The 24,737-nt window shown below is 37.0% G+C and overlaps 3 protein-coding genes and 1 long non-coding RNA gene across 6 annotated transcripts in view; 2 read left to right on the forward strand and 2 right to left on the reverse strand.

Annotated features, from left to right (window-relative positions):
- On the forward strand, window positions 1-6,924 carry tmbim4 (transmembrane BAX inhibitor motif containing 4). Its single transcript, XM_055189635.2, has 7 exons — window positions 1-207; window positions 873-981; window positions 1,321-1,426; window positions 1,611-1,644; window positions 4,567-4,684; window positions 5,140-5,185; window positions 5,265-6,924. Exons 1-7 carry the CDS (start codon window positions 87-89, stop codon window positions 5,469-5,471), a joined length of 741 nt encoding a protein of 246 aa, XP_055045610.1. The 5' UTR covers window positions 1-86; the 3' UTR covers window positions 5,472-6,924.
- vhll (von Hippel-Lindau tumor suppressor like) lies at window positions 6,830-10,198 on the reverse strand. 2 transcript variants are annotated; one of them, XR_008639892.2, is made up of 3 exons: window positions 9,883-10,198; window positions 8,869-9,393; window positions 6,830-8,834 (listed from the first exon to the last, which is right to left on the reverse strand). XR_008639892.2 is itself a non-coding variant. In XM_055189636.2 (2 exons), exons 1-2 carry the CDS (start codon window positions 10,196-10,198, stop codon window positions 9,233-9,235), a joined length of 477 nt encoding a protein of 158 aa, XP_055045611.2. In that variant the 3' UTR covers window positions 6,830-9,232. The 2 variants fall into 2 exon arrangements, 1 of the variants encoding a protein (XP_055045611.2); XM_055189636.2 differs by having other exon boundaries at window positions 6,830-9,393.
- LOC129431672 (uncharacterized) overlaps window positions 10,183-24,737 on the forward strand; it is a 20,416-nt gene continuing 5,861 nt past the window's right edge. Inside the window, exon 1 of the long non-coding RNA XR_012370118.1 lies at window positions 10,183-10,322. This is a non-coding gene — a long non-coding RNA (uncharacterized lncRNA). The remainder of the gene's footprint in view (window positions 10,323-24,737) is intronic.
- The window catches only part of wif1 (wnt inhibitory factor 1), a 15,996-nt gene continuing 10,240 nt past the window's right edge, over window positions 18,982-24,737 (reverse strand). Inside the window, exons 6-9 of one of the 2 annotated variants that reach the window (XM_073868929.1) lie at window positions 24,328-24,423; window positions 20,765-20,863; window positions 20,362-20,454; window positions 18,982-19,849 (exon numbers count right to left, since the gene is read on the reverse strand). In XM_073868929.1, coding sequence (XP_073725030.1) covers window positions 19,716-19,849; window positions 20,362-20,454; window positions 20,765-20,863; window positions 24,328-24,423 — 422 coding nt within the window. In that variant the 3' untranslated portion in view covers window positions 18,982-19,715. The remainder of the gene's footprint in view (window positions 19,850-20,361; window positions 20,455-20,764; window positions 20,864-24,327; window positions 24,424-24,737) is intronic. The other variant, XM_073868923.1, reaches the window with a different exon arrangement.

The raw sequence follows: 24,737 nt of genomic DNA on the forward strand, positions 1-24,737 counted from the left end.
ATCAAACGGTGAAAGTCCAGACGGTAGAGAAGAAGACAGAAGAGGAAGACGGAAGACATCTTCATAACACTAGCATTTGCCAGTTTATGATACCCACCAGTTTAAATCCATCAAACATGAATGAGGAGAAATATCCGCGATCATCGATTGAGGATGACTTCAATTATGGCACGAACGTCGCGAGCGCGAGCGTGCACATCCGGATGGGTGCGTCACAGTTTACGTCTATTTAAAAGGCGATTTGTTTACGGGGATTGTAGAGGATTAGTGTCTTAAAAATGTTTTTAAATCTATTTAACTTAGCTTTTTTAAATTGTTTTTTGACATTGTTTCGTGCGATGTGGGTGAATATACGGTGTAAACGTCAGCTGACACGAGTCATTAAAGGGATAGTTCACCCAAAAATAAAAATGTTGTCATCGTTTACTCACCCTTATGTTGGTACAAACCGGTATACATTTCTTTGTTCTGAAGAACACGAAGGAAGATATTTTTAAAGGAATGTTTGTAATCAAACCGTTCATGAGCCCCATTTACTTCCATAGTGGGAAAAAGAATACTATGGAAGTGAATAGGGCTCACAAGCAGTTTGATTACGAAGATTCCTCATAATATCCTCCCTCGTGTTAATCAGAACAAAGAAATGTATACAGGTTTCTAACAACACGCAAGAATATTTATCTATCCCTTTAATCTTATTGAGTTCCTTGAAATGTCACTTCGGTAAAACCTGAATGTTAAGAATGTGACAGTAACTTCACAATAAAAGCCAATAAATCAATAGATAATTATTTAGCCATATAGATAGTTATACTGTATTTGCATATATTTGTCAAAATGGATCGATAACTCTGAACTCTTTATTTCTTTAGATTTTCTTCGCAAGGTTTACACCATCCTGTCCTTGCAGATTATTGTAACCACTGTTATATCTGCTGTGTTTATGCTCTGCGACCCCATTAAAAGCTTTGTGCACTCCAGGTAATGAAGCATTCATTGCATTCACTATTTCAATCCCTACTGAAAAATCCAGCTAAAATCAGTATAAGATGATCATTGGTTCAAGGTGGTAGTAGCTGGTTTAAGATGGTCCTCCCAGCCCATCAAAGCTGGTGGGTCAGCTGGTTTTCCAGCCAGACCAGCTAAGTCTAGCTTGATCAGTGACCAAAACGCAGCTAGACCAGCTAAAGCCAGCTCACGGGCTTATTTTAGCTGTTTTTCAGTAAGGATTGCAGATAATCCAATTAAACATGCAAACATACACTTAAAAGAATGTAGGTGCAGTAATGTGACCAATCGCTTTGATTTTCTTTTATAAAGTCCCGCTCTGGTCCTGGTATCTGCTGTCGGGTCTCTTATCCTGCTCCTTGCCCTCGCTGTGTACCGACACCAGCACCCTATCAATCTATATTTGCTATTTGGATTTGTAAGTATACCATAGATTTGTCAAATCATCATGATTGAATTGTACCTTAGTGTGTTACATCATAGATTTAGACTAAAGCAGAAAGCTTTCACTTTCAGTCTGAAATTTTTACTTTCACTTTTCACAAAAACAATCATCTTTTAAATACTATAATGTACATAATGGGCATTTAATCTTTTTGTAGACACTGCTCGAGTCACTGTCTGTAGCTACTGCAGGTAAGTTTATGCATTGTTATTTATTTAAAGCGCACCTATTATGCAAAATCCACTTTTAAAAGATATTTGGACATAAATGTGTGTTGGCAGTGTGTGAATACAATCACCCCACAAATGAAAAAAATCCATCCCCTTTTTATTTATTCCCATTAAACCAAATCAGTCTCTGTTTTGATTCTCTTGTTAATGTGACGTCACACTGATAAATCCCCGCCCACGACCACTGACTTGCAGTCCTGCATTAGCACAGTTTCTGCCCTAAGTGAGTTATGTGCTGTCTACAAATATCTCAGTAGTGAGATAGAATTGTCTCATAGTGCACTCACACCAGACACAAATGAAGTATTAAGCGCGAGTGAATTACATGTTAAGTAGACGGGGTAGACATCCTGCAGTGCGACTCAGACGAATGATCTATACTGCATATTGAGACTACAAGCTAGCTGAAGCTGGCAAATTGTGCATATTTGTGTTTGAATTTTACGCACGATTGACACAAATTTCAATTGTCAATGAACGAAGTTAGTTAACTCAATCCGAGTTCAAAAAAGGCCAACTACGCGCAACTAGCGTGATTTATTCACTTTGGTCGCGTGATTTATTCGTTTCATTCACGTGATTCATTTGCACGATTTATTCGCTTTATTCACGTGATTTATTTGCTTCATTCGCGTGATTCATTCACGTGATTTATTTGCTGTATTTGCATGATTTATTTGCTTCATTCGTGTGATTTATTCGCTTCATATATTCGCTTAATTCACGTGATTTATTTGATTTATTTGCTTCATTTGCGCGATTCATTTGCCTGATTTTTTTCGCTTCATCCGCATGATTTATTTGTATTTGCGTGATTTATTTGCTTCATTCGAGTGATTTATTCGCTTCATTCGCGTGATATATTCGCTTCATTTGCATGATTTATTCGCTTTATTCGTGTGATTAACTTGCTTCATTTGCGTGATTTACCTGCTGTATTTGCATGATTTATTCGCTTCATTCGAGTGATTTATTTGCTTCATTCTCATGATATATTCGCTTCATTCTCATGATATATTCGCTTTATTCATGCGATTTATTTGCTTCATTTGCGTGATTTATTCGCTTCTTTTGCGTGATTTATTTACTTCATTTGTGCGATTAATTTGCGTGATTTTTTTTGCTTCATTCGCGTGATTTATTTGCTGTATTTGCATAATTTATTTGCTTCATTTGCGTGATTTATTCGCTTTATTTGCATGATATATTTGCTTCATTTGCGTGATTTATTCACTTCATTCATGCGATTCATTTGCGTGATTTTTTTTTTGCTTCATCCGCGTGATTTATTTGCTGTATATGTGTGATTTATTTGCTTCATTCAAGTGATTTATTCACTTCATTCGAGTGATTTATTCGCTTTATTCGTGTGATTTATTTGCTTCATTCGCGTGATTAATTTGCGTGATTTTTTTTCCACTTCATTCGCGTGATTTATTTGCTGTATTTGCATAATTTATTTGCTTCATTTGCATGATTTATTTACTTTATTTGCATGATATATTTGCTTCATTTGCGTGATTTATTCACTTCATTCATGCGATTCATTTGCGTGATTTTTTTTTCGCTTCATCCGCGTGATTTATTTGCTGTATATGTGTGATTTATTCGCTTCATTCGAGTGATTTATTCGCGTTATTCGAGTGATTTATTCGCTTTATTTGTGTGATTTATTTCCTTCATTCGTGCAATTAATTTGCGTGATTTTTGCACTTCATTCGCGTGATTTATTTGCTGTATTTGCATAATTTATTTGCTTCATTTGCGTGATTTATTCGCTTTATTTGCATGATATATTCGCTTCATTCGAGTGATTTATTCGCTTTATTCGTGTGATTTATTTACTTCATTCGTGCGATAAATTTGCGTGATTTTTGCGCTTCATTCGCGTAATTTATTTGCTGTATTTGCATAATTTATTTATTCGCTTCATTCGAGTGATTTATTTGCTTCATTCGCGTGATATATTCGCTTTATTCATGTGATTTATTTGCTTCATTCGAGTGATTTATTCGCTTCATTCGAGTGATTTATTCGCTTTATTCGTGTGATTTATTTACTTCATTTGTGCGATAAATTTGCGTGATTTTTGCGCTTCATTCGTGTGATTTATTTGCTGTATTTGCATAATTTATTTATTCGCTTCATTCGAGTGATTTTTTCGCTTCATCCGCGTGATTTATTTGCTGTATTTATGTGATTTATTCGCTTCATTCGAGTGATTTATTCGCTTCATTCGAGTGATTTATTCGCTTCATTCGAGTGATTTATTCGCTTCATTCGTGCGATAAATTTGCGTGATTTTTGCGCTTCATTCGCGTGATTTATTTGCTGTATTTGCATAATTTATTTATTCGCTTCATTCGAGTGATTTTTTCGCTTCATCCGCGTGATTTATTTGCTGTATTTGTGTTATTTATTTGCTTCATTCAAGTGATTTATTCGCTTCATTCGCGTGATATATTCACTTCATTCGCATGATTTATTCGCATGATTAACTTGCTTCTTTCGCGTGATTTACTTGCGTGATTTTCACTTCGTTCGCGTGATTTATTTGCTTCATTCCCGTCTGGTTTGATCTCGGAATCAGACTGTGTATTTTAGCTGAAAGCGCTGTTGGTAAGAGAGTGAGGAGCTGTAGCTCATTTGCATTTAAAGATACACACATGTAAACAGCGCTTTTTTGCTCCCACCCAGATAGGGGCATTTTGGACTTGCTATAATAAATAATCTGTGGGTTGTTTAGAGCTGAAACTTCAGACACATTTTGTGCACACCTGAGACTTATATTACATCTTGTAAAAATGAGCATATGATAAGCCCTTTAATTTCTTTTAGATGCATCCTTTTTGCCACAATTAAAGCTATGTTTTCTCTTTCAAGTGACATTTTACGACTACACCATAGTGCTCCAGGCTTTTGTGCTCACATCTGCTGTGTTCCTGGGTCTCACTGCCTACACCTGCCAGTCCAAACGGGATTTCAGCAAACTTGGGGCCAGGTATTTCTCACCCTACCTTAAGCTCGGGGCATGGACGCGTCGAAATAAATAAGTTCCAGGATATTGTTTTAATCCATTTGCTCCGAATCCATGAAGAATGGTGCTCTTCGAGGCAAAATGGCTCTCTTGTGAAACATTCTTCTTTGCAGTCATTAAATTGAAATAAAATAATGGGGTTTCCTCGGGTAATAACTTTTACGGGTGTGACGCATCATCCACCATTTGGTGTGCAGGGAAATCACTGCGTGTAATAAATGAATGTCTTTGTGGAGGGGGTTGAAGAATTACTAGCAATAGTTTTAATTATTAGACTGCTTGAAGGAACGGTTTACCAGAAAATGAACTTTTTGTTATTATTTACTTGCTGTCATAATGTTTTCATATCAGTATTATTTTTTCAGTGAAACAAAATTGTGCACGCATATAAACCCTAATTGTCCCTCTGTGTCCAATAGTCTGTTCGCCGGCCTGTGGATCCTGATCATTGCAGGTTTTCTGAGGGTAAGTAGACCGTCCTAGACCTGTCGCCATTTTCAAGAGCATGCACATTTCATTAACCATGCAAATATCTGTCTCCTAGCTTTTCTTTTACAACGACACCATGGAGTTGGTTTTTGCTGGGGCCGGCGCGCTGCTGTTCTGTGGGTTTATTATTTTCGATACGCACCTGCTGATGCACAAGCTCTCACCAGAGGAACACGTCCTGGCGTCCATCAATCTGTACCTGGACATAATCAACCTCTTTCTGCACATCCTGCGCATTCTTGACTCAATGAAGAAACACTGAAGGGTGTGATGTTATTTCATTTTGGAGCTGAATTCTGGGTACTTTATTTCTGAGTAGATTCAAATACAGAAACATTTTAATTTAATAATCGGTAACACTTTACAATAAGGTTAAATTAGTAAATGCATTAACTAACATGAACAAATAATGAACAATATGGTTTTTTGGTAGTAGTACTAGTTAGTTAATGTTAATGCTTGATTTTATAAATGTATTAGTAAATGAACAAAGATTAATAAATGCTTTAGAAGTATTGTTTATGTTAGCTAATGCATTAACTAATTAATTACAAATACACACTGTAAAAAAATTCTGTAGAAATTGCAGTGTTGTTGCGGCTGGGTTGCCGGTAACTTGCCGTGGATTTGAATGTATGTTATTTGCTTGCAATATTTTGTTCAAAGTTAAATAAACATTAAGCAATTACAGGTCTTTGTCTTTACAGAGTAAAACTAAAAAACAGCATCAAGCAAAACATTCTGAGAAACAAAATCTGAAGCAAAAAAACAGAAAAAGGTTGATGATGATTTCTGGTTCCCAGAATGCTTTGCATGAGGCTGTTATTGTATGGTTTTATTCTGTAAAGATAAAGACTTGTTAGTATTTTAAATGTATTTAACTTTTATAACTTTGAACAAACTCTTGCCAGTGAATGGCATGGATTTGGATCTGCGGTGGATTGCCGGCAGCCCAGCTGCAATAACATTGTAATTTTTTTTTTTAATTTTTTGTAATTTTTTTACAGTGCAATCTTATTGCGCTGTTTAGTATCACAACACAGGATTTTTTTTTTTTCAAAATATATTTGCAATTTTCAACTAATCGTATTAAAGTAACCAGTGCAATGTCAAACATTCACAACTAAATTGTACATATCATTTATTTGGATTTATGTCTTACAGAGGATACACACTGGTGCCACTTTTGCATCAAAATTATTTGTTAAGTGACTATGTGCACCGTTCTCTTTAGAAAGTGCTGTACATGCAAGCGATTTTGCATATAATTTCTTCTTTGTTAACTCTTTACAGCAGGTGTTTAAAATGTCACTTCTTGTATGATGTATTACTTTCCTTATGTTTCCAAACCAGGTGCATCGTACATTCAGCTCGCTTCAGTACTTTGGATATATTTGAAAGCTATAGCAAGTTATGATTCTAAAAAAAATTACTTGATCTTTTAAGCTGTGATAGTTATGAATGCTAGTATGCTTCCTGAATTGTGTTAAGTGTGGTGTACCTCATCTGTGCTAATGTCCTGTCTAGTTGGGTGCAACTGTAAATTAGTGATAATGGTTTGGGAACGCACTTTACATCAAGCCTACACATTTTGATTCATTTTGGTTGGTGCATGGGATGTTCATCATTAAATATTAATATTGTAAGCCTATAATCGACGTTAACATTCCAAAAGCTTTTACACAAAACTGGTTTACTTTAATACCATATAAACACCAAAACAAATCACAATACTTAAAACAAACAAAATGAACATATTTTAAGGACATTGTACATCTCATTTAAATAAAGTAGAAATAAAAATGTAATTAAAAAGACAATATTCACAATGATTTATAAAGATGCCAGTATAATCCTTATTTATTAACCAGACCCAAAGTGCAATATTTATGAAACAGAAATACATGCTTTAATTTTTTGTGTGAAATAGAAATGATTAAACTCAGATGTTATATAATTTACACTTCTTTAATGTACAGTACTCAATAAAAATGAATGTGTTTTAACCCGTGTGCTGTCTTCATCGTAACACAGAACATTGTGATGCTCAGAATGTAATTAATTTAATAACTGGTTTTGCTTTGACTGTTGATTGGCTGACATTATTTATATGCATATAACATTTCTCCTGGGACCTGAATGCCAAAGGGTTTGCACATTCCTGTTAAAAACAATAGAAACCATCACAGTAATTCTAATGGATTAAATGGTTGTAATAGGTTTTACTAGAAACTATACTGGTCTCTTTGGTCTCTACTGGAAATTGGGTTGGGTTTTTTGTGGGGAATGTAATCTAGTGGATGGGAACCAACAGATCACCATTAAGTCCAACTGGAATCCCATACGGCAAAAAAAGATATATTTTCAAATATAATTTAAAACATATGTACTGAAATATGTTTACAAAAATATATCTTTCACAAATATATTTTGGCCATTTTTTGTATATTTTTCTATTATATTTTAAATCATTTATATTCACCTCATATTGGAAGAAAAACTTTGTATGTTACAAACAGATTTGAAAAGATTAAAATGAAATATATTTTCAACTGCAAAAATAGCCGATACTTAGAATTTTATACTGTACATTTTATACAAACTTTTATATTTTGTCCAGGAAAAATATTTTTTTTGCAGTATGGTTTGTAAAAATTACAAATGTATTTGTTACCCCGAAATACATTTTTAAATATATGTTAATATATGAAGGTTAAAACCAAGATTTTCAAACTCAAAACTATATTGAAGTAAGCTTTATTTTCTACAAAATGTATTTAGCATATATTTAAAACACATTTTTGGCCTTATGGGAATGGGATACGACCCAAAACACACTACATGATGAAATGTTACATTGGTTCTAATGGTGTAAGGAACCACCCACCGGCCCAACGACGGTATCGTGTTTTTAATAAATAAATTATCATTAGTTACTACAATTTAGTTTAACTTATTAGAATTTGGGTTTAGTCTGACTTCAATTATAAATAGGTAATATTAGCTGATCATAATTTAGTTTATTTTATAAGTATAGAATGCGGATACATTATTAAACGCGCACGAAAAACGTCCCGGTGTGTAAAGACCTTTCGCCTACTGAACAACGCAGAGCTATTTCGAAATTAACAATTTATTTTGCCAGGCAGGTTATACTTAAATCAATCAATGAAGTCATCAACTAGTATAAGGAACACCACATTATTAAATCGTCCACTTAAAATGATCAGCATAGTATAAAAACATAAGTCACCGAATTAAAGTCAAACCTGGTAACACAACAGTGCGGGAAGTTCTGAACAAAGATGTTTCTTTAATGTTTATATATTCATATCATTATTGTTTTTCAGTTAAACAAAATTATGCATGCTTATAAACCCTAACTGTGTCCAATATAATGATTATGCATGAAGTTGTTAACTTTGGTACACTTTATCTTAAAATAACAGAAATTAGACCTTATTTACTTAAAATAATACCAAACGTGAATATAAAATTGTCATCTTAGACCCATATATTAAATATATAAGAACATATATTTTCAACAGTTGATGTGAGTCAGCCCTTTTAGATGACGAGATCAAGTCATCAAACCTCTGAAATGATGAGATCAAGTTACTCAAACCTTAAGATTAGGAAGTTTTGTTTTGGGTTCAAACCTTTAAGATAAAGATATCATGAGATCAAAAGGTTCAAACCGAACCACCTTTAGGTCAATTATTTCACAGAGTCTTTTTCCTAAACAAATCCAAAGTTGATTATATAAAATCCGGTATTACAATGGTAAACAGTTCATTGGTTTACGTTAAACCATTGTAATTTTATTGTTTGTCAGCAAGGAGAGATATCTGACATTTAAAGTTAGTTTTGCTTTCAGTTTGAGTGGTATAGGAGGGGAAATGTCACCTTAGGCGGTTGACATCAAACTATCGCGAGAGCGATTCGAAAATAGACTTTTCCGTAAGATTTCTCGAATCGCTCTCGCGGTATCTTGACGCCATTCTCCTGTCGGTTTTCCACATCTCACATTGCTCTCTGTGCGGATAATGCTTTAATGTCTCTCAGTATATCAGGTGGTCGGCTGATTTCCTGTCTCAAATACTCGGGGATTTCCAGTTTGTAGACGTCTTCCTTTCGTACCGTTTTCTGAATCAGCCGTATACAGTATTCTTGTAACGAGTACACTGACAAACAGAAATATTATTATTAATATAACATAACGCTCTGGAAAACTTCATTCTGATTGGTCATTAGCGACAGTGATCTGTGACATCCACGACAGTCATCTTTACCGGAACTACTTATATGTATATGTATCACTCCGCTGTCTCTTTTCTCATGCAGGTTTTAATTGATAACAAATGAGCTAATAAAATATTTAAAATCAATATTTCATGTCCACGTGTTCAAGTAGGCTATATTACAGTATTTACTACAGTTTATCAATTCAACATACCGGTAGTTATACTGCAGAATTAAATGCATTAACAAAGTTTACTAATATAATACACATACTACAGTAAACAGTGTTACTAGTATACAGTACAGTATAGCCATTTTATACGTCTGTCGGAATTTATTTTGCGAGCTTTTGGATGTACATTTTCCCTACCCATCAAATAAAACTTATACTAAGTAATAAGTGTTACTTTATGATGAATGGTCTCGCGCACCTGGGGCAGTGATGTACACTGGCTTGTACAGTGGGTTTCCGTGTTCCTCGTACTCCGCAGGCGTAGGAAAATAAACTTCACTCAAGTTTACTAGTAGTTTAGCACCATCAGATGCTCTGAAGACCCACGGATGAGTCAGATATGTGTTCATTTGCAATGCTTGCCCCGGTTTTATGGCACCGTACGACACTGGGATCCCCGAGAAATCTAACCACCATCCTTCTGCTTTCTCTCTGCAGTTATTCATAAAAGTGATGTAAGTCGGATCATTAGAGTTAAGAGATTTCAGAGGTGCGAGTGCTTCCTGTTCAGTCATGGTGATGGGAGTCGGGGGAGGCTGCAGACCTGGAACCGGCAGATATACGCCCCAAACAGTTTTACGCCCCTGTCTGGCAGTTTTACGCCCCTGTTGTTCCTCATGCAATACGGTCATGCAAACGGTAGGGGTCAGTATTAAACTCCATTAACTCTGATTCTGAAAGGCCTTTTGATTTTTTTAAAGCAAGAACTGGGGCAAGTTGTCACTTATTGTGACTTTTATCACCACAGCAATACAAGAAGAGACAGTTGGGTGTTAAAACCCAACTGGGCTTATGCAAGGGGTGTCGATTTGTGTAGGGACACTAGGGACATGTCCCTACCAATATTCAGGGAAGACTGAATTGTCCCTAGCAATAATTTCAACCAAATTATCTTTATTTATATATAAAAACTGATGTCTGTCTGTTTCTTGCGGTTTTTATTTATTACTTATTTAATTTAACATGAATTTATTCAGGAATCAATTAAATGAGATTTAAACTCTTATAAAAAGACATCACAAAAAAGTTAAATATAAAATACAAATAAAACAGGCCTATATGTGTTGTTTTTGACATGTGTAATCTTAATAAAGTGACACCTAAGATTAAAGGTGCCAAAGAATGCATTGAAATAATCTGTTTAATTTGTTCTGTGATATTTACTTAGAAGGTATGTAACTTTATTAAGTGCAAAAATTATCCAGAAAGGTTTGTACATGTCCATTTACAATCCTAGGATTTGTCATTTGAATGAAATGGTCTATTTTTGCCCTATTTGGAAGGGTCATGAATAATAATGTTGAGCTCCGCTCTGATTGGCTCTGCTCTGAGGCTCATGCCAGAAGCTCACAATAAACAGATCTTATATTTTGAGCCCGCATCAGACGAAAATACAGATTTTGAGGAACAACTCATTGTTAACTAATAGAACTTCAGCAAAACGCTAGCATATAGAATTAATTAGCATGTAGCGCTAGCTAAGCAGTCACAACTTTGTTTTTAGCATTTTAATAACATTGTAATTGACTTAATGTGTAATTTAATGTTGCGGCGTACATCTCGACTGTGACGTCACAGTTGGTGTTATGGTGAGATTGGCCTGTTTCCAGCGGCCTTTTGTGTGCACGAGGTTTACATAAAAACGAGGAAACAGACGTGTTTGAGGCTCACGATGTGTCACTACCATGTACAGAGCATCTATGCCTTTGTAAATAGAGTTTTTTATTCTATGGCACCTTTAATATAATGAAATTATTTGCATCCCCACCAATGTCAAAATCAAAACTACGCCCTTGCTGTTGTTAGAAAGGAGGATTTGTGACAACTTACCCCGTATAGTAAATTGTAGTATACTGTAGCAGTACTAACTGTAGTATATACTGTACTGTAGTACACATTAACATTTAGTATGGTAAGGTTCAAAAACACTACAGAATCCTGGAAATGTACCACAGTTTATAGTAAATGCTGAAGTATACTACAGTATGTTTTTATGTGGCTCCCTATCATGTCTGTCCAGGTCCTGGATCAGTATCCCCCACCCCTTCTGTTCTTAAAGACCCAGAAAGAGATGTTAAAATCCACTTAAAATTCCAGGGTGGCCGGTATTCCTGAAGGATGGGGGCACTTAGAAATTCTTGTGTGATGACAGCATAGCTTTGATGTCAGGGTGTTTGGTCTCTGGAGAAGCAGGAAGGGCTCTCTTAAAAAATGAGGAATAGATCCTATTATCTAGAGCAGTGGTCTCAAACTTTTTTTTATCATGCGGCCACCCTTGTGTACAGTGCATCCCACTGCGGCCCCCCAAAGACAATGTATGATATAAAAAAATTAAAACTATGATTTTTTTATGAAACAAAACATATTAAATGATACAACATAGTGCTTTGGTCACTAGTCTTATTTTTCTTTAATTACACAGAATTTATAATAATAGATAAATTAATGTATTTTGTACAATTTCAAAATCTGGGGCCCCCCTGGCACCATCTCGTGGCCCCCAGTACCCAGTTTGAGAACCACTGATCTAGAGACACTTCACAACTCTAACTATACACATGATAGTATAACATCCATGAGTTTTACAGCATGGTTTTCTTATAAATACAATCATCTTGCATGCATTTTTACTTTAAAGAGTTTAAAAAGTTCTGAAAAGTTCAATAAAGTAATTTTGTGCTTATCCTTATGTCGTAAATAGCTTTTTCCCATAGTGAGTGACGGAGTTATACAATTATAATTTCTCCTGCAGTCAGCTGTAAGCTAAAAAAACAGCAACCCTGATCAGTCAGTCTGATTCATAACCAAATGATTCCTTTGAGCTCCTTCACAAACTGGACTGAACAATGCATTCATGAATTGAACCTATGCTGTCCTTGTGTTATTAAGAACTCCCTAAACTAACCAAAGTAACAGTTAACCGAAAGGCAAATGTTGGTGCTTATAAGAAAAGACCCATGATGATTCTTAGATAAAAGTTATGTCGGTCTGGTATGACATTAGGATCAGTATACAATGACAAAAATTTCATTTGTGACCCTGTCTGTGAAAACCCAGTTAAAGTCATTTTTTGAGATTTAGTATATACAGTAATGTAAAGAACATTCAGTGATAATATAGCCTTATCTTTAATATCATGTTATGTCAAAGATTGAAACCAAATTTTGATGCTTGTTTTCCAATAATTAGATTATAAGGCTTTAGCCTGCATGGTTTTAACAGGCAGGGTCTCATATTTTGTTAAAGAGTCACTTAACTAGTTTTTGAAGATAATCTGTAAGAGGGATCAAGATTTTTAACAATGACTTAATCAGAAGAACCATATGGCATCTGCGATTTTGTATGCATGTATTTTTTCTACCAGTTTTATAGCATTTCATCATATTTTAAAGTGGTAGCCCAGCAGGTTTCTTTCTCTCTCTGATGTTACTTGGCAGCTTTGGAGTCTGATGTAGTGGCGGGTTTGGCATCTCTACTGAAGTTTACTAAGATGTTTTTGTTGAGCTTTTTCATCTGTTTTTGCTGTTTTATTGTTAACAATAAAAGCATTGCCACACACGCGTTTATATAGATGGTGTTGTTATATAATATTACAAAACAGATCTGTCAATTTTCCACACAGGCACTTACAACAGATGAGAAACTCTCGCTAGTTTCCGTTAAATAGGAAAAGTTTAATGTTATTAAACATAATTTTTGATTAACTATTACCTTTGGGGCATACACACCAAACGCGAATTCAATGCTTTGCGCGAGTATATTACATACAAAGTCAATGCAAAGACGCGAATAGACGCAAACTCGCACAGGGCGATGCAAATGGCGCAAATTGGGTGGAGTGATTACAGCGAAAACACTCAATATTCGCCTTTTAAATGCGTCGTCGCGCAAGTTTAAAATATTTAACTCAATCAAAAAATTTGCATGACACAAAGTTAAATCCCACGAGTGATCTAGAGCGAGGAATGCAATGATTCGCATTTGTTGTATGCGTAGCATTAGTATACTTAAGGGGCGTACACACCAAACACGAATTCAACAATTTGCGTGAGTAGATTACATACATAGTCAATGCAAAGACGCGAATAGTGGCACAATTGCCGTGAAAACATGCGATGTTCGCCTTAGACACGTTTTTGTGCAAATGTAAAATATTCAACTAAAGCAAAAAATTTGCACGACACAAAGTTAAATCCCACAAGTGATCTAGAGCGAGGAACGCAATGTTTCACATTTGGTGAATTAGTAGCATTAGCATTAGTATACTTATGGGATGTACACACCAAACGCGAACTCAACAATTTGCGTGAGTATATTACATACAAAGTCAATGCAAAGACGGGAATAGACGCGAACTCGCGCAGGCGATGCGAATGGCATGATTTGGATGACGCGATTGCTGTGAAAACATTTGATGTTCACCCTAAAACGCATTTTTGTGCAAGTTGAAAAATTCATCTCAAGCAAAAAATTAGCATGACACAAAGTTAAATCCCACGAGTGATCTAGAGCGAGGAATGCGATGCTTTGCATTAGGTGTATTCGCAGCATTAGTATACTTATGGGGTGTACACACCAAACACGCATTCAACAATTTGCGTGAGTAGATTACATACAAATTTAGTGAATGACGCGAATTGGGTGGAGTGATTGCAGAGAAAACATGCGATGTTCGCCTTTTGAACGCGTGTTCGCGCAAGTTGAAAATAATCAACTCAAGCAAATTATTAGCATGACACAAAGTTAAATCCCACGAGTAATCTAGAGCGAGGAACGCGATGATTCCCATTTGATGTATACGCAGAATTAGTATACTTATGGGGCGTACACACCAAACATGAATTCAACAATTTGCGTGAGTAGATTACATACAAAGTCAATGAAAATACGTGAAGAGGCGAACCCGCGCGGGCGATGCGAATGACATGATTTGGGTGGCGTGATTGCTGTAAAAACATTTGATATTCGCCCTAAAACGTGTTTTCGTGCAAGTTGAAAAATTCATCTCAAGCAAAAAATTTGCATGGCACAAAATTAAATCCCACGAGTGATCTAGAGCGAAGAACACGATGCTTCGCATTTGTTGTATATGCAGCATTAGTATACTTATGAGGCGTACACACTTTGCGCGAGTAGATTACATACAAACTCAATGCAAAGACGTGAATAGACTCGAACTTGCGCAGGGCGATGCGAATGACGTGAATTGGGTGGCAAGATTGCCGCAAAAACATGCACCGTTCGCCTCAAATGCGTTTCCGTGCAAGTTGAAAATATTCATCTTAAGCAAAAAATTGCATGGCACACAGTTAAATCCCACGAGTAATCTAGAGTGAGGAACGCAATGCTTCACATTTGGTGTATACGCAAGCATTAGTATACTTATGGGGCGTACACACCAAACACGCATTCAACAATTTGCGTTAGTAGATTACATACAAAGTCAATGCAAAGACGCAAATAGAGGCAAACTTGCGCGGGGTGATGCGAATGACGTGAAGTGGGTGGCGCGATTGTTGTAAAAAAAGATGATGTTCGCCCTAAAAAGAGTTTTCGTGCAAGGTGAAAATATTCAACTCAAGCTAAAAATTTGCATAACAAAAAAATTAATCCCACGAGTGATCTAAAGATAGGAACGCGATGCTTCGCATTTGGTGTATACGCAGTATTTGCATGCTTATGAGGCGTACACACCAAACGCAAATTCAACAGTTTAGTTGTAGATTAGTAAATGCAAATACGCGAATAGAGGCAAACCCGTGCGGGGCGATGCGAATGACATGATTTGGGTGGCGCGATTGCTGTGAAAACATGTGATGTTCGCCCTAAAACGCGTTTTCACACAAGTTGAAAATATTTAATTTTAGCAAAAAAATTGCATGACACACAGTTAAATCCCACGAGTGATCTAGAGCGAGGAACGCAATGCTTCCTATTTGGTGTATACGCAGCATTAGTATACTTATGGGGCGTACACACCAAACACGCATTCAACAATTTGTGTGAGTAGATTACATACAAATTCAATGCAAAGACGCGAATAGACGCGAACGCAAACTCGTGTAAGGCGATGCAAATGATGTGAATTGGGTGGAGTGATTGCAGCGAAAACACACACTTTTCGCCTCAAATGTGTCTTTGCGCAAGTTGAAAATATTTCGCTGGCTGTCTGAAAGGGCCGTAATACAAAGTTAAATCCCACGAGTAATCTAGAGCGAGGAACGCGATGCTTCACGTTTGGTGTGTACGCAGCATAAAGACTTTGTTTTAGGTGAATAGCGCTTGTTTAGACCCCAATTCGAGTCATTTGCATCGTCCTGCGCGAGTTTTCCTCTGTTCGCGTCTTTGCATTGACTTTGAATGTAGTCTACTCATGCAAATCATTAATTTCGTGTTTGGTGTGTACGCCCTATAAGTCATCTAGCTTTAAACCTATATTTTTAATCAAACTTTCCGTCTATCTGTTTTCTCCACATTGTTATATTACTGCCCTTTCTTCTTACTCTTTTTAATCTTGGAGAACCAATAATAACACAATGACGCTTGCGGTTAATAGTTAGTGCCCATCCCTGATAACAACACTGCTTGACCTCTACTTGTAAGCCTACTGTATTTTCCAGCAGGGTGATTATGTATGAGGGCAAAGCAGATCTAAAGCCCATGGATCAGACAGTCCATTCTCCCGTTCACCCTTTGATGTCCTGCTTTCTTTGCTTCTCTGTTGGCTGGAACAATGACGTGAACCTTTTGGCACAGTGGGCATAATGTGCTGGTTGCTTTTGTTGGTTCTCCAGCACACCACAGGGGAATTTGGACTTGTTGGACTGGCTTCTTCAGCCAGGACCTTCAGAAGATCCTATTTTTAAAGAAAATATGTGCCTCCAGTGAAGGCCTAAGCTAAAGCCCAGGGATAAGGCTAGGGCGATTATGCGTGATTTATACTAATAATGCTTGTTTAATATCAATTCATCAATGCATAAATGTTAATTGGTGGTTGCTAAAGTGGGAGTGCGCTGTGGTTACTTATCGGCTCATGTCAAGTGTCTGATACTCTGGGTACGACTCAGGACTGTCTTTCAGTCTAAACTAAACTTTTAGACTAAATTTTCCAATTTAGTACCCAAAGGCAGATACGAATGGAACATAGCTGTTTTTTCCTAAGCTCCACCTGTTTTAAGTTACCAAATGTTAAGGGAAAATAGTAGGACAAACCTTAAAATAGACTCAAAATAAACCGATTTCATTTGCCTGCTGCATTTTTGGGATTCCACATAGTGTTACTGTTTCATTTCCCACATGAAAGATGACCCAACGGGGCAACTTTCGGTGGCTCCCTTGGGCACAGGGGGCGATCATGGTGGGCCGTGCTGCTACTTGATGTGGAACAGTACAAATAATCACCCAGACGCTTGTTTATTTTCACCCCCTGCATAACAGATGAGCCAAGGTTAATTGCCGTAATGTGTGAATGAACTCTTTATAGCAGAGGTACTCAACTGATGGGTCATGGGTCTGTTTTAATAGTGGATATCAGTAAAAACACAATGTTAAATAGATAATTTGGCTTTTGGTTGTCGATTTCAATGGCTGCGCGTCAAATCAAGTGCAACAGGTAAACACTTCTCCTGCCAAAACACATTGAGACCCACCACAGAGCAGTCTTTCCAGGGTTCTGAAGTCTGGCCCACGTTCTATATTTTACAATCCTCCTTCATCATAGGATTAGACACCATGTGGAGTTTGGACGAAATGAATAAACCAATATAATGAAAGATTATTTACGGAAAAATCTATCAAACTCTGTCCGGTCAGCAACATCTCTCACCACATTTAAAAACGTATTTTTTTCGTAAATACTTCACAGGAACTGGTTGGATGTGCTGCTTATATTAAAATGCATCTCTAAGAAATGTTAAAACTTTGTAAGCGGAAAGTAACTTTGTATAGCACTTCTCATTTATTGCACAGTTTATTTTTTAACACATACACAAAGGGCAGTGCGCAATGTGCATGAAGCTAATTTCGTCATCAGAATAGTACGTAGATTGTGTACAGGAGTATGTAGCTCATGAGAGGTATTGCAATGTGCATGCATCGAATGTATGAGTCAAATCCGCTATGCTTTGCAAGGCTGTGTATTCGACGGTGCGTGTACACTTGCGTACGCATAAAAAACGTACTATCCTTCAGACTTAAAGGAAAACACCACCGTTTTTCAATATTTTACTATGTTCTTACCTCAACTTAGATGAATTAATACATCCATATCTTTTATCAATGCGTGCACTTAATCTTTGTACAGTGCGTCGTGAATGTGTTAGCATTTAACTTAGCCCCATTCATTCCTTAGGATCCAAAAAGCACTTAGTTTGCAGCATTTCGGCCTCGACGCGCAATGACATCATCCCTCCTGAATACTCCCCCTCTCGCTCAATCATCCGTCAATATTACTGCCCCCGAGGTCAAAGTGCTGCAAACTAAGTGCCCTTCCGCCATACAATATTTTTTATCCGCTTAAAAAAAACGCTTTTATTTTGTGCCACCATACTTACTCGTGTAACTCCTCATGTAACAGTCTTTAAATAGGGAAAACATGGAAGTGTTTGGTGGCTTCTAAATTCATGCCTGTTTGGATCCTAAGGAATGAATGGGGCTAGGCTAAATGTTAACACATTCGCGACGTGCTGTACAAAGATTAAGTGCACGCATTAAAAAAGATAGTGAGATAAGAACATAGTAAAAAATGAAAAATGTTGGTGTTTTCCTTTAAGATTCACTCTTGTACGTCGTTTGGTATAAGAGCTATGTTTACACGACAACAATTTAGTAAAAATTGAAAGTTTCTTCTTTGCATTTGTAAAAGGTTTTACGTGCACATAACAGCACTGTCAAAAAGATACGCGTTTTCACGGATATGCGATAATGACTAAAATCGCTTTATTATGAGTGGCAGGCCACTAGATGGCAATGTTACTTTGTAAAGAAACTGTAAACGCTTTCGCATTTTTCTACAGACGATAAATACAAACAACCAAGACAGCGGAAGCATTTTTTTTACTACAAGTGACCCTGGACTCAAGGCGACAAAATTGTGTAAACTTTGTCAGAGACGTGTTAATAAACTCAGTATCTTTTGCAGCACAAACACAGTCCTGTAGGCCGCTATTGTTGTTTTGGTTGTACTCGCACATGCACGCCTATACGAATTAACACATGTGCATAATATTTCAGTTATCATAGTTATCCTGTAAATTGTTCCTAAACGTAAATGTGACAAGGAATACGATAACATGCTTAATGAAAAGAGCTGAAGATTTTATTTGTTTAATACATTAAGTCACACGGATAAAAAATTACGATTTTGGCTACAAGCAGCTTTACGTGCATTGATATACATAATAACGAAAACTTCAAGCATATACACTGAAAAGCGGTCTACACTAATGTATAATCTCTCTATATATAATCTATATATTTAAATTTTACACAACACAAATAAGAAACATATTTTAGAAAGACACGGAAACCTCACCAAAATAAATGTCATTCGAATAAAAGAACAGAATGTTAGCCACAATAATACAGGCAGCGACGACAACAACATGTTTACAATAAAAGTCATTCAAAGTAAAAACCTTGAGCAGCGGACAAACATGGCAATTATGAAAAGCCGAATCCACACACAGAAGAAGTTATGTACAAGTGATTCACCGCCACATTTGAAGCTAAACCGCAGGGCTACTCACACACATCACAGACGTTCACCAGACCATACAAACAACCCAATGATTCACTCCCCTTAGTTAATGCAGTACAGAAGCTAAATGAAGGGTAACTGTGGAAGATATTATATCAAAGGAACCAGTGCGGTAAAATAAGACACCGTGACCGTGCTACAAAAACATCTCGGTCTCCTAAAGCAGCAGTTCGGGAGTGTCGCGTCGGATCGGAAGTGGAAGATGAAAGCTTTGGTCCGAGGAGGACGACGTTGAAAGGGGGGTGGCCAGACATCGTCGGCCAAAATTTAGAGGCTTAAACCACATAGTTGGTGTCGGAGGGATGCTTGGAGTCGGGTGCTACCACAACGTCCCTTGCGGCTGCAGGCTGTGCCTTGTGCTTGGAACCAGAAACCCGCTGGCTGTTGGAAACTACTAGTCCACGAAATCCTGAGGAAAAAATGATGGAGGAACTTCAGAACGATGCTGCAAAATAAATCGCTTGGGGGTTGGGGTTTATATTAATTATAGTATTAAATATTGATATTAAACTGTTAAATACTCCTTTTGCATCAGCATAAGTTAAATTGCAACCCAACAGGATGGGTTTGGGTTTTAAAAAAATTTCTTTTGCTCTACCATGGTACAATGATTATATCATTCGTGGTACTAAATGATTATCATAATAAAACAAAGTACTGTGAAAACATTCCCTGTTCATTCAACACATACCATTATAGTACTTTCAAAAATACCACGGTACTACCATGAAACGCGTGACTAGTGTAGTAACAGATTTATCAGTAGATCCAGGTGCTTTAAAGCTCTTGCTGAAACACTTTTGGGGTTCAGAGGTCTCTTCAGCGTGATGGGATTAAATCAGATTACTTCTAATCCATTTCTTGGTGGCAACTGGCATATGCAATTTGGGAAACGGGTCTATGGGATCTTGTCTTACTTACTCTTGTTGCAATGACGTCCATGCCAACCATCCCTGCACTCGCACCTGTTGGGCTCTACACAGGTCCCGTGTGCTCCACAGCTGGGCTCGCAGACAGCTGCACACACACATACAGCCATACAAAGACATACTGTTTAGTCTTGAAAACGTATCGTGCCGTTCATAAAGCCTGCAGGACGAGTGGAAATTTTTGGGTGGAATCAACCACCAATGGTTCGTTTTGCAGTGTTTTTGCATTTTGCAAGAGGAGAACATTGATGCTGCAATGTTGGAATAATTGACAACGAGCCATTGAATTATTTGGAAATAATACACACCCAAGGTGGTAATGCGGCACGAAGCGTAATAAAGCATTGAACAGCCCGGTGGTGTAAATCAAAGATATTGCCAAGTTGGGATAATCTCAGCTTTGGAGCAAAGATCTCCATGGTAACCCTTGCTGCACTTGCATTTGTTCCTCCCCGTACATTTGCCTCCATTTCTGCAGGGCTGCCGACATTTACCTGCAGATAAACGACAATCTCATTCAAAAACCTTTCAGATGTGTTCATTTGCTAATTTTAAAACTACAATTTTGAGTATCTTTCATTGTGTTTTTAATATATTGCAAACTTTACTTTTCTACCCTTCTTTTCAAATTAGTCTCAGAAAAAATAGTCCATATCTGTTATTAGGGCAGTACTCTTTAAAAAGATCCTAATACGTGCCCGTTAGATAAGGATATACATCTGGTACCATTATGTACCTTTAGGGTACTAATATGCACTCTCTGGTACCAACATGTACCTATGAGGTACTATTATAAACTCTTTAGGTGCAAAAGTGTACTTTTTTAAAGGGTAGGGCTAGGGACCATTTAAAGACCATTTGTGTGGAAGAATGGTCCAGAATCACTCCTGAGCAATGCAGACCAGTCGTTTCTCCATACAAGAGGCGTCTAGAAGCTATAATCACCAACAAAGGCTTTTCTACAAAGTATTAAATAAAGTGTGTTCAATACTTATTCCCCGTGTCATCTACTCCATTTATTATGACTCAACCTGTATACTTAAATGTGCAGTGTGTAACTTTTAGAAGATTCCCTTGACATAAATGCAATATAACATATGTGACTATATTATCAGTGGTGTATAAAGGCCTTTTATAATATTATGTTTTAATTACCTTAAAATTAGCTGTTTTTATCTATATACACCGAGGGTCCCCTTACATGGAAGTCGCCATTTTGTGCCACCATTTTTCTACAGAAGCCCTTAACGGACAAACTTTGTTAACCAAGTTGTCTCTGACGATGACGTTTTTGTCCTATGGTGGCTAGCTAGCTTCTATATGCGTTTCAAAAGCGAGGGATGAGCCGTAGACTGAGCCGTTGGGCGCAATTTGAAACCTCACCACTAGATGCCGCTAAAATTTACACACTGCACCTTTAAATGTTCTGATTTCTTTGTATGAATTCAGTATTTGACTTGATGGCTACATCTGTTGAAATTTTGTGTCAATAGCCCACTAAGAAATCCCTTTACTGATCAAAATGCTGATGTGTCAAATGTTTATTTTCCCCGCTGTATTTTTGACAGTAACCTATATGAGATCAGATTTTTGAAATTATATAATTTGGAGGATTTTTTAAACAGTAGCAAAGTTCATAACTTGAAGAAGACAAGTTGATAATTATCGTAATATTTTCTCCAAAAATGTCCAATGTAAACAAGGATCTAGGGCAGTGGTCTTCAACATGGTGCCCGCGGAGAGTCTGTGAGGTGCCCGCATAAGCACATTCTATTAATCTTCTCATTTGTAATATTTATTTATTACATATATTTTATATTAGCTTGACTTCTTTTATGTTTGTTAACATTTTAAACAATGAAAAAACATATCAACAAGTAAAATAAAAAGTTTTGAGTAGACTATATCAAAAAGTATCCTTCCTCCCTGTTTTATCCATTGTGGTAGCCATTGCTTCGAAAAAGGTTGGAGACCCCTGATCTAGACGATGACAATAAAAGTGTAGTAATTTTTTTTTTGTGAACACTTTGTGATGTTTTAAGCCAGTATATTTGATCAACTGGATATCCGTGTGCTTTTTGGTCCTTGACGAATCAATGAAATTCATACCCATGAAAATGCACAAAGAGGGAGACCTCGGTGAGACCCCCAGATGTCTGTGCATGTTTAATAGAGAATGTGATACCTATGTGGATTGAAATGTGACAGTAATGTAACTTAAATCTTTTTCTATTCCCTCCGTTTTATATTAAGCATCGGAATTAATAAAGCCACGTCTTAATGCTGTCATAAGTCTTTAAATCTTTAAAGTGTCCATGATAAATGATAGGATTTAGAGTCTGAGATCTTTAAAGCCAATGACTAAAAACTTTTACATATGCAGTTTTGTTGCTCAAGATGAGTTTTAAGGGATAATATTATCGACTACAGGTGGACATTTTCAAAGCCAGAGAACCATCATTTCCTCTTAAAATAACAGTCATGAACACTTAACGTCACCGCTCATAAGTTCAAAGATGCTTACTAGTGATTCGGGTGACAACACAACTGCATAACATCCTGTGTTTGTCCACGTAAGTGCCGTCCCATTTAACACCGCTGTGAGAACACACTTCACTCGGGACGTTCACACTAAGGGCAATTTGTGGAAATGAGCCAATTACCACCAAAGAACAACAACCCAGGCTTTTCCTTTTAAAGGATGATAGATGTAATTGCTAGCTAATACACTACATTAGGAGTTACCGTAATACCCATGTTGTGCAATTACGCTGTATGTTTTCTTAAACACTGTATTTGTTTTAATTTTTTTTTTTCATTACGTGATGTTAGTGGCACAGAAATGCCATTTTATCCTTAAACCTGCTTTTAAGTGTATACTGAATGTATATTTATATCAGACTATAGTGCTCTTCTTACCGTTTCTTTGGTTTCACTGAAACATTTTAGTGACGCCTTGTGCGCGTCAGTCTGACTATAGTCAAAAATATTGGATATAACAAGATTAAGCACTGCTATTACAATGAATAGGGGACAATGCAGCACTCAATAGGGCCGCTTTTGCAAGTCCCACCTTCCAGTTAAAAAAAACAATCGATAAACGGGGAAGAAGCTCTACAGAGTCCTGTAAGGCGCTTGCTAATTTGCGGACATGTGACCTTGAAAAATATGTTTTTGTGCAGTTTGAGCTTAAGAAACAAAAGTCACGGTACTGTTGATGTCAGGTTTAATTGTTGGTCAGAAATATGTTCTTTAATTCACATGGTTTTAGAGATATCTGTCTTTCCCAATTCAAGTAGATAGGACTTAGGCTTGCATGATTAAAAATAACCGCCCGGAGGTGTTGCAAACATGGCCGCCTAGTGGCATGACTTCCGTACCGGGTCCGCTCCGAAGTCGGCAGCTCTGGTCTAGATCCGTTGCGGATCCGCCCCGAAGTTAATTGCTATCAGGGTTCCCTAAAACAGTGGTTCTCAAAGGGGCCGTGAGATGGTGCGAGGCGGGCCCCAGTTTTATGACATGTTATAAAATACATTACTTTATCATGAATTCTGTGTAATTCAACCTTAAAAATAAAGCTACTAACCAACAGCACTACTTTGTATAATTTAATGTTTAATTAAAATGTTAAAGGTATTGCGGAGGATTTTCCTTTTCCGGGTGGATCATCAAGACTATTGGTCCTCCTAGTTGTCTATCAGGAGTGTTGCGCAATTGCATTTTTTAAAAAGTGGAGAAGGCTGTTCTTTTCAAAAATTCGAGAAAATCCTCCGCTACACCTTTAAGTTTGAGAACTATTTTTTTGTCATACATTTTCTTTGGGGGGGGGGGCTGCAAAGGAATGCACCATACACAAGGGGGCCGCACACTGAAAAAGTTTGAGAACCACTGCCCTAAAGGGTCTTTGCAATACTGTAGTTTGGTCAGTGTGGATGCAGAAACATGTTGCTTAACTCACTGAGCTCACAGCGGCTCCCTTCATAGCCAGCGGCGCAGATGCATTTCCCGGGATGAAAACACGTTCCTCCGTTTAAACAGGTGGTGCTGCAGTTTGCTGTTAATGTGACACAAAACAGGCAGGATCAACAAATGTGTCACTACACAGTAAAAAAAAATTGAGCATTTTTGTCAAATCAACATGGTACTTTAACTGAACAAATTCATTTAAATAATTTCAACTTGATTTCCAATCACAGGTCAAAACTTAAAATAGTTTGTTGAATTGATGAATTTCATGCTGAACTTCATGCTGCATTTTTTTATAGTGTAGCTACAAAATATCCAACCTGATCTTATGAATTTCCATGTTGTAGTGACGGAATATTTTGCTCAGTTATCCGTGCCAACGTCATGGATCTCCGCATTTTT

This window comes from Misgurnus anguillicaudatus, chromosome 1 (assembly GCF_027580225.2).
Source record: "Misgurnus anguillicaudatus chromosome 1, ASM2758022v2, whole genome shotgun sequence".
NCBI lineage: Eukaryota > Metazoa > Chordata > Actinopteri > Cypriniformes > Cobitidae > Misgurnus > Misgurnus anguillicaudatus.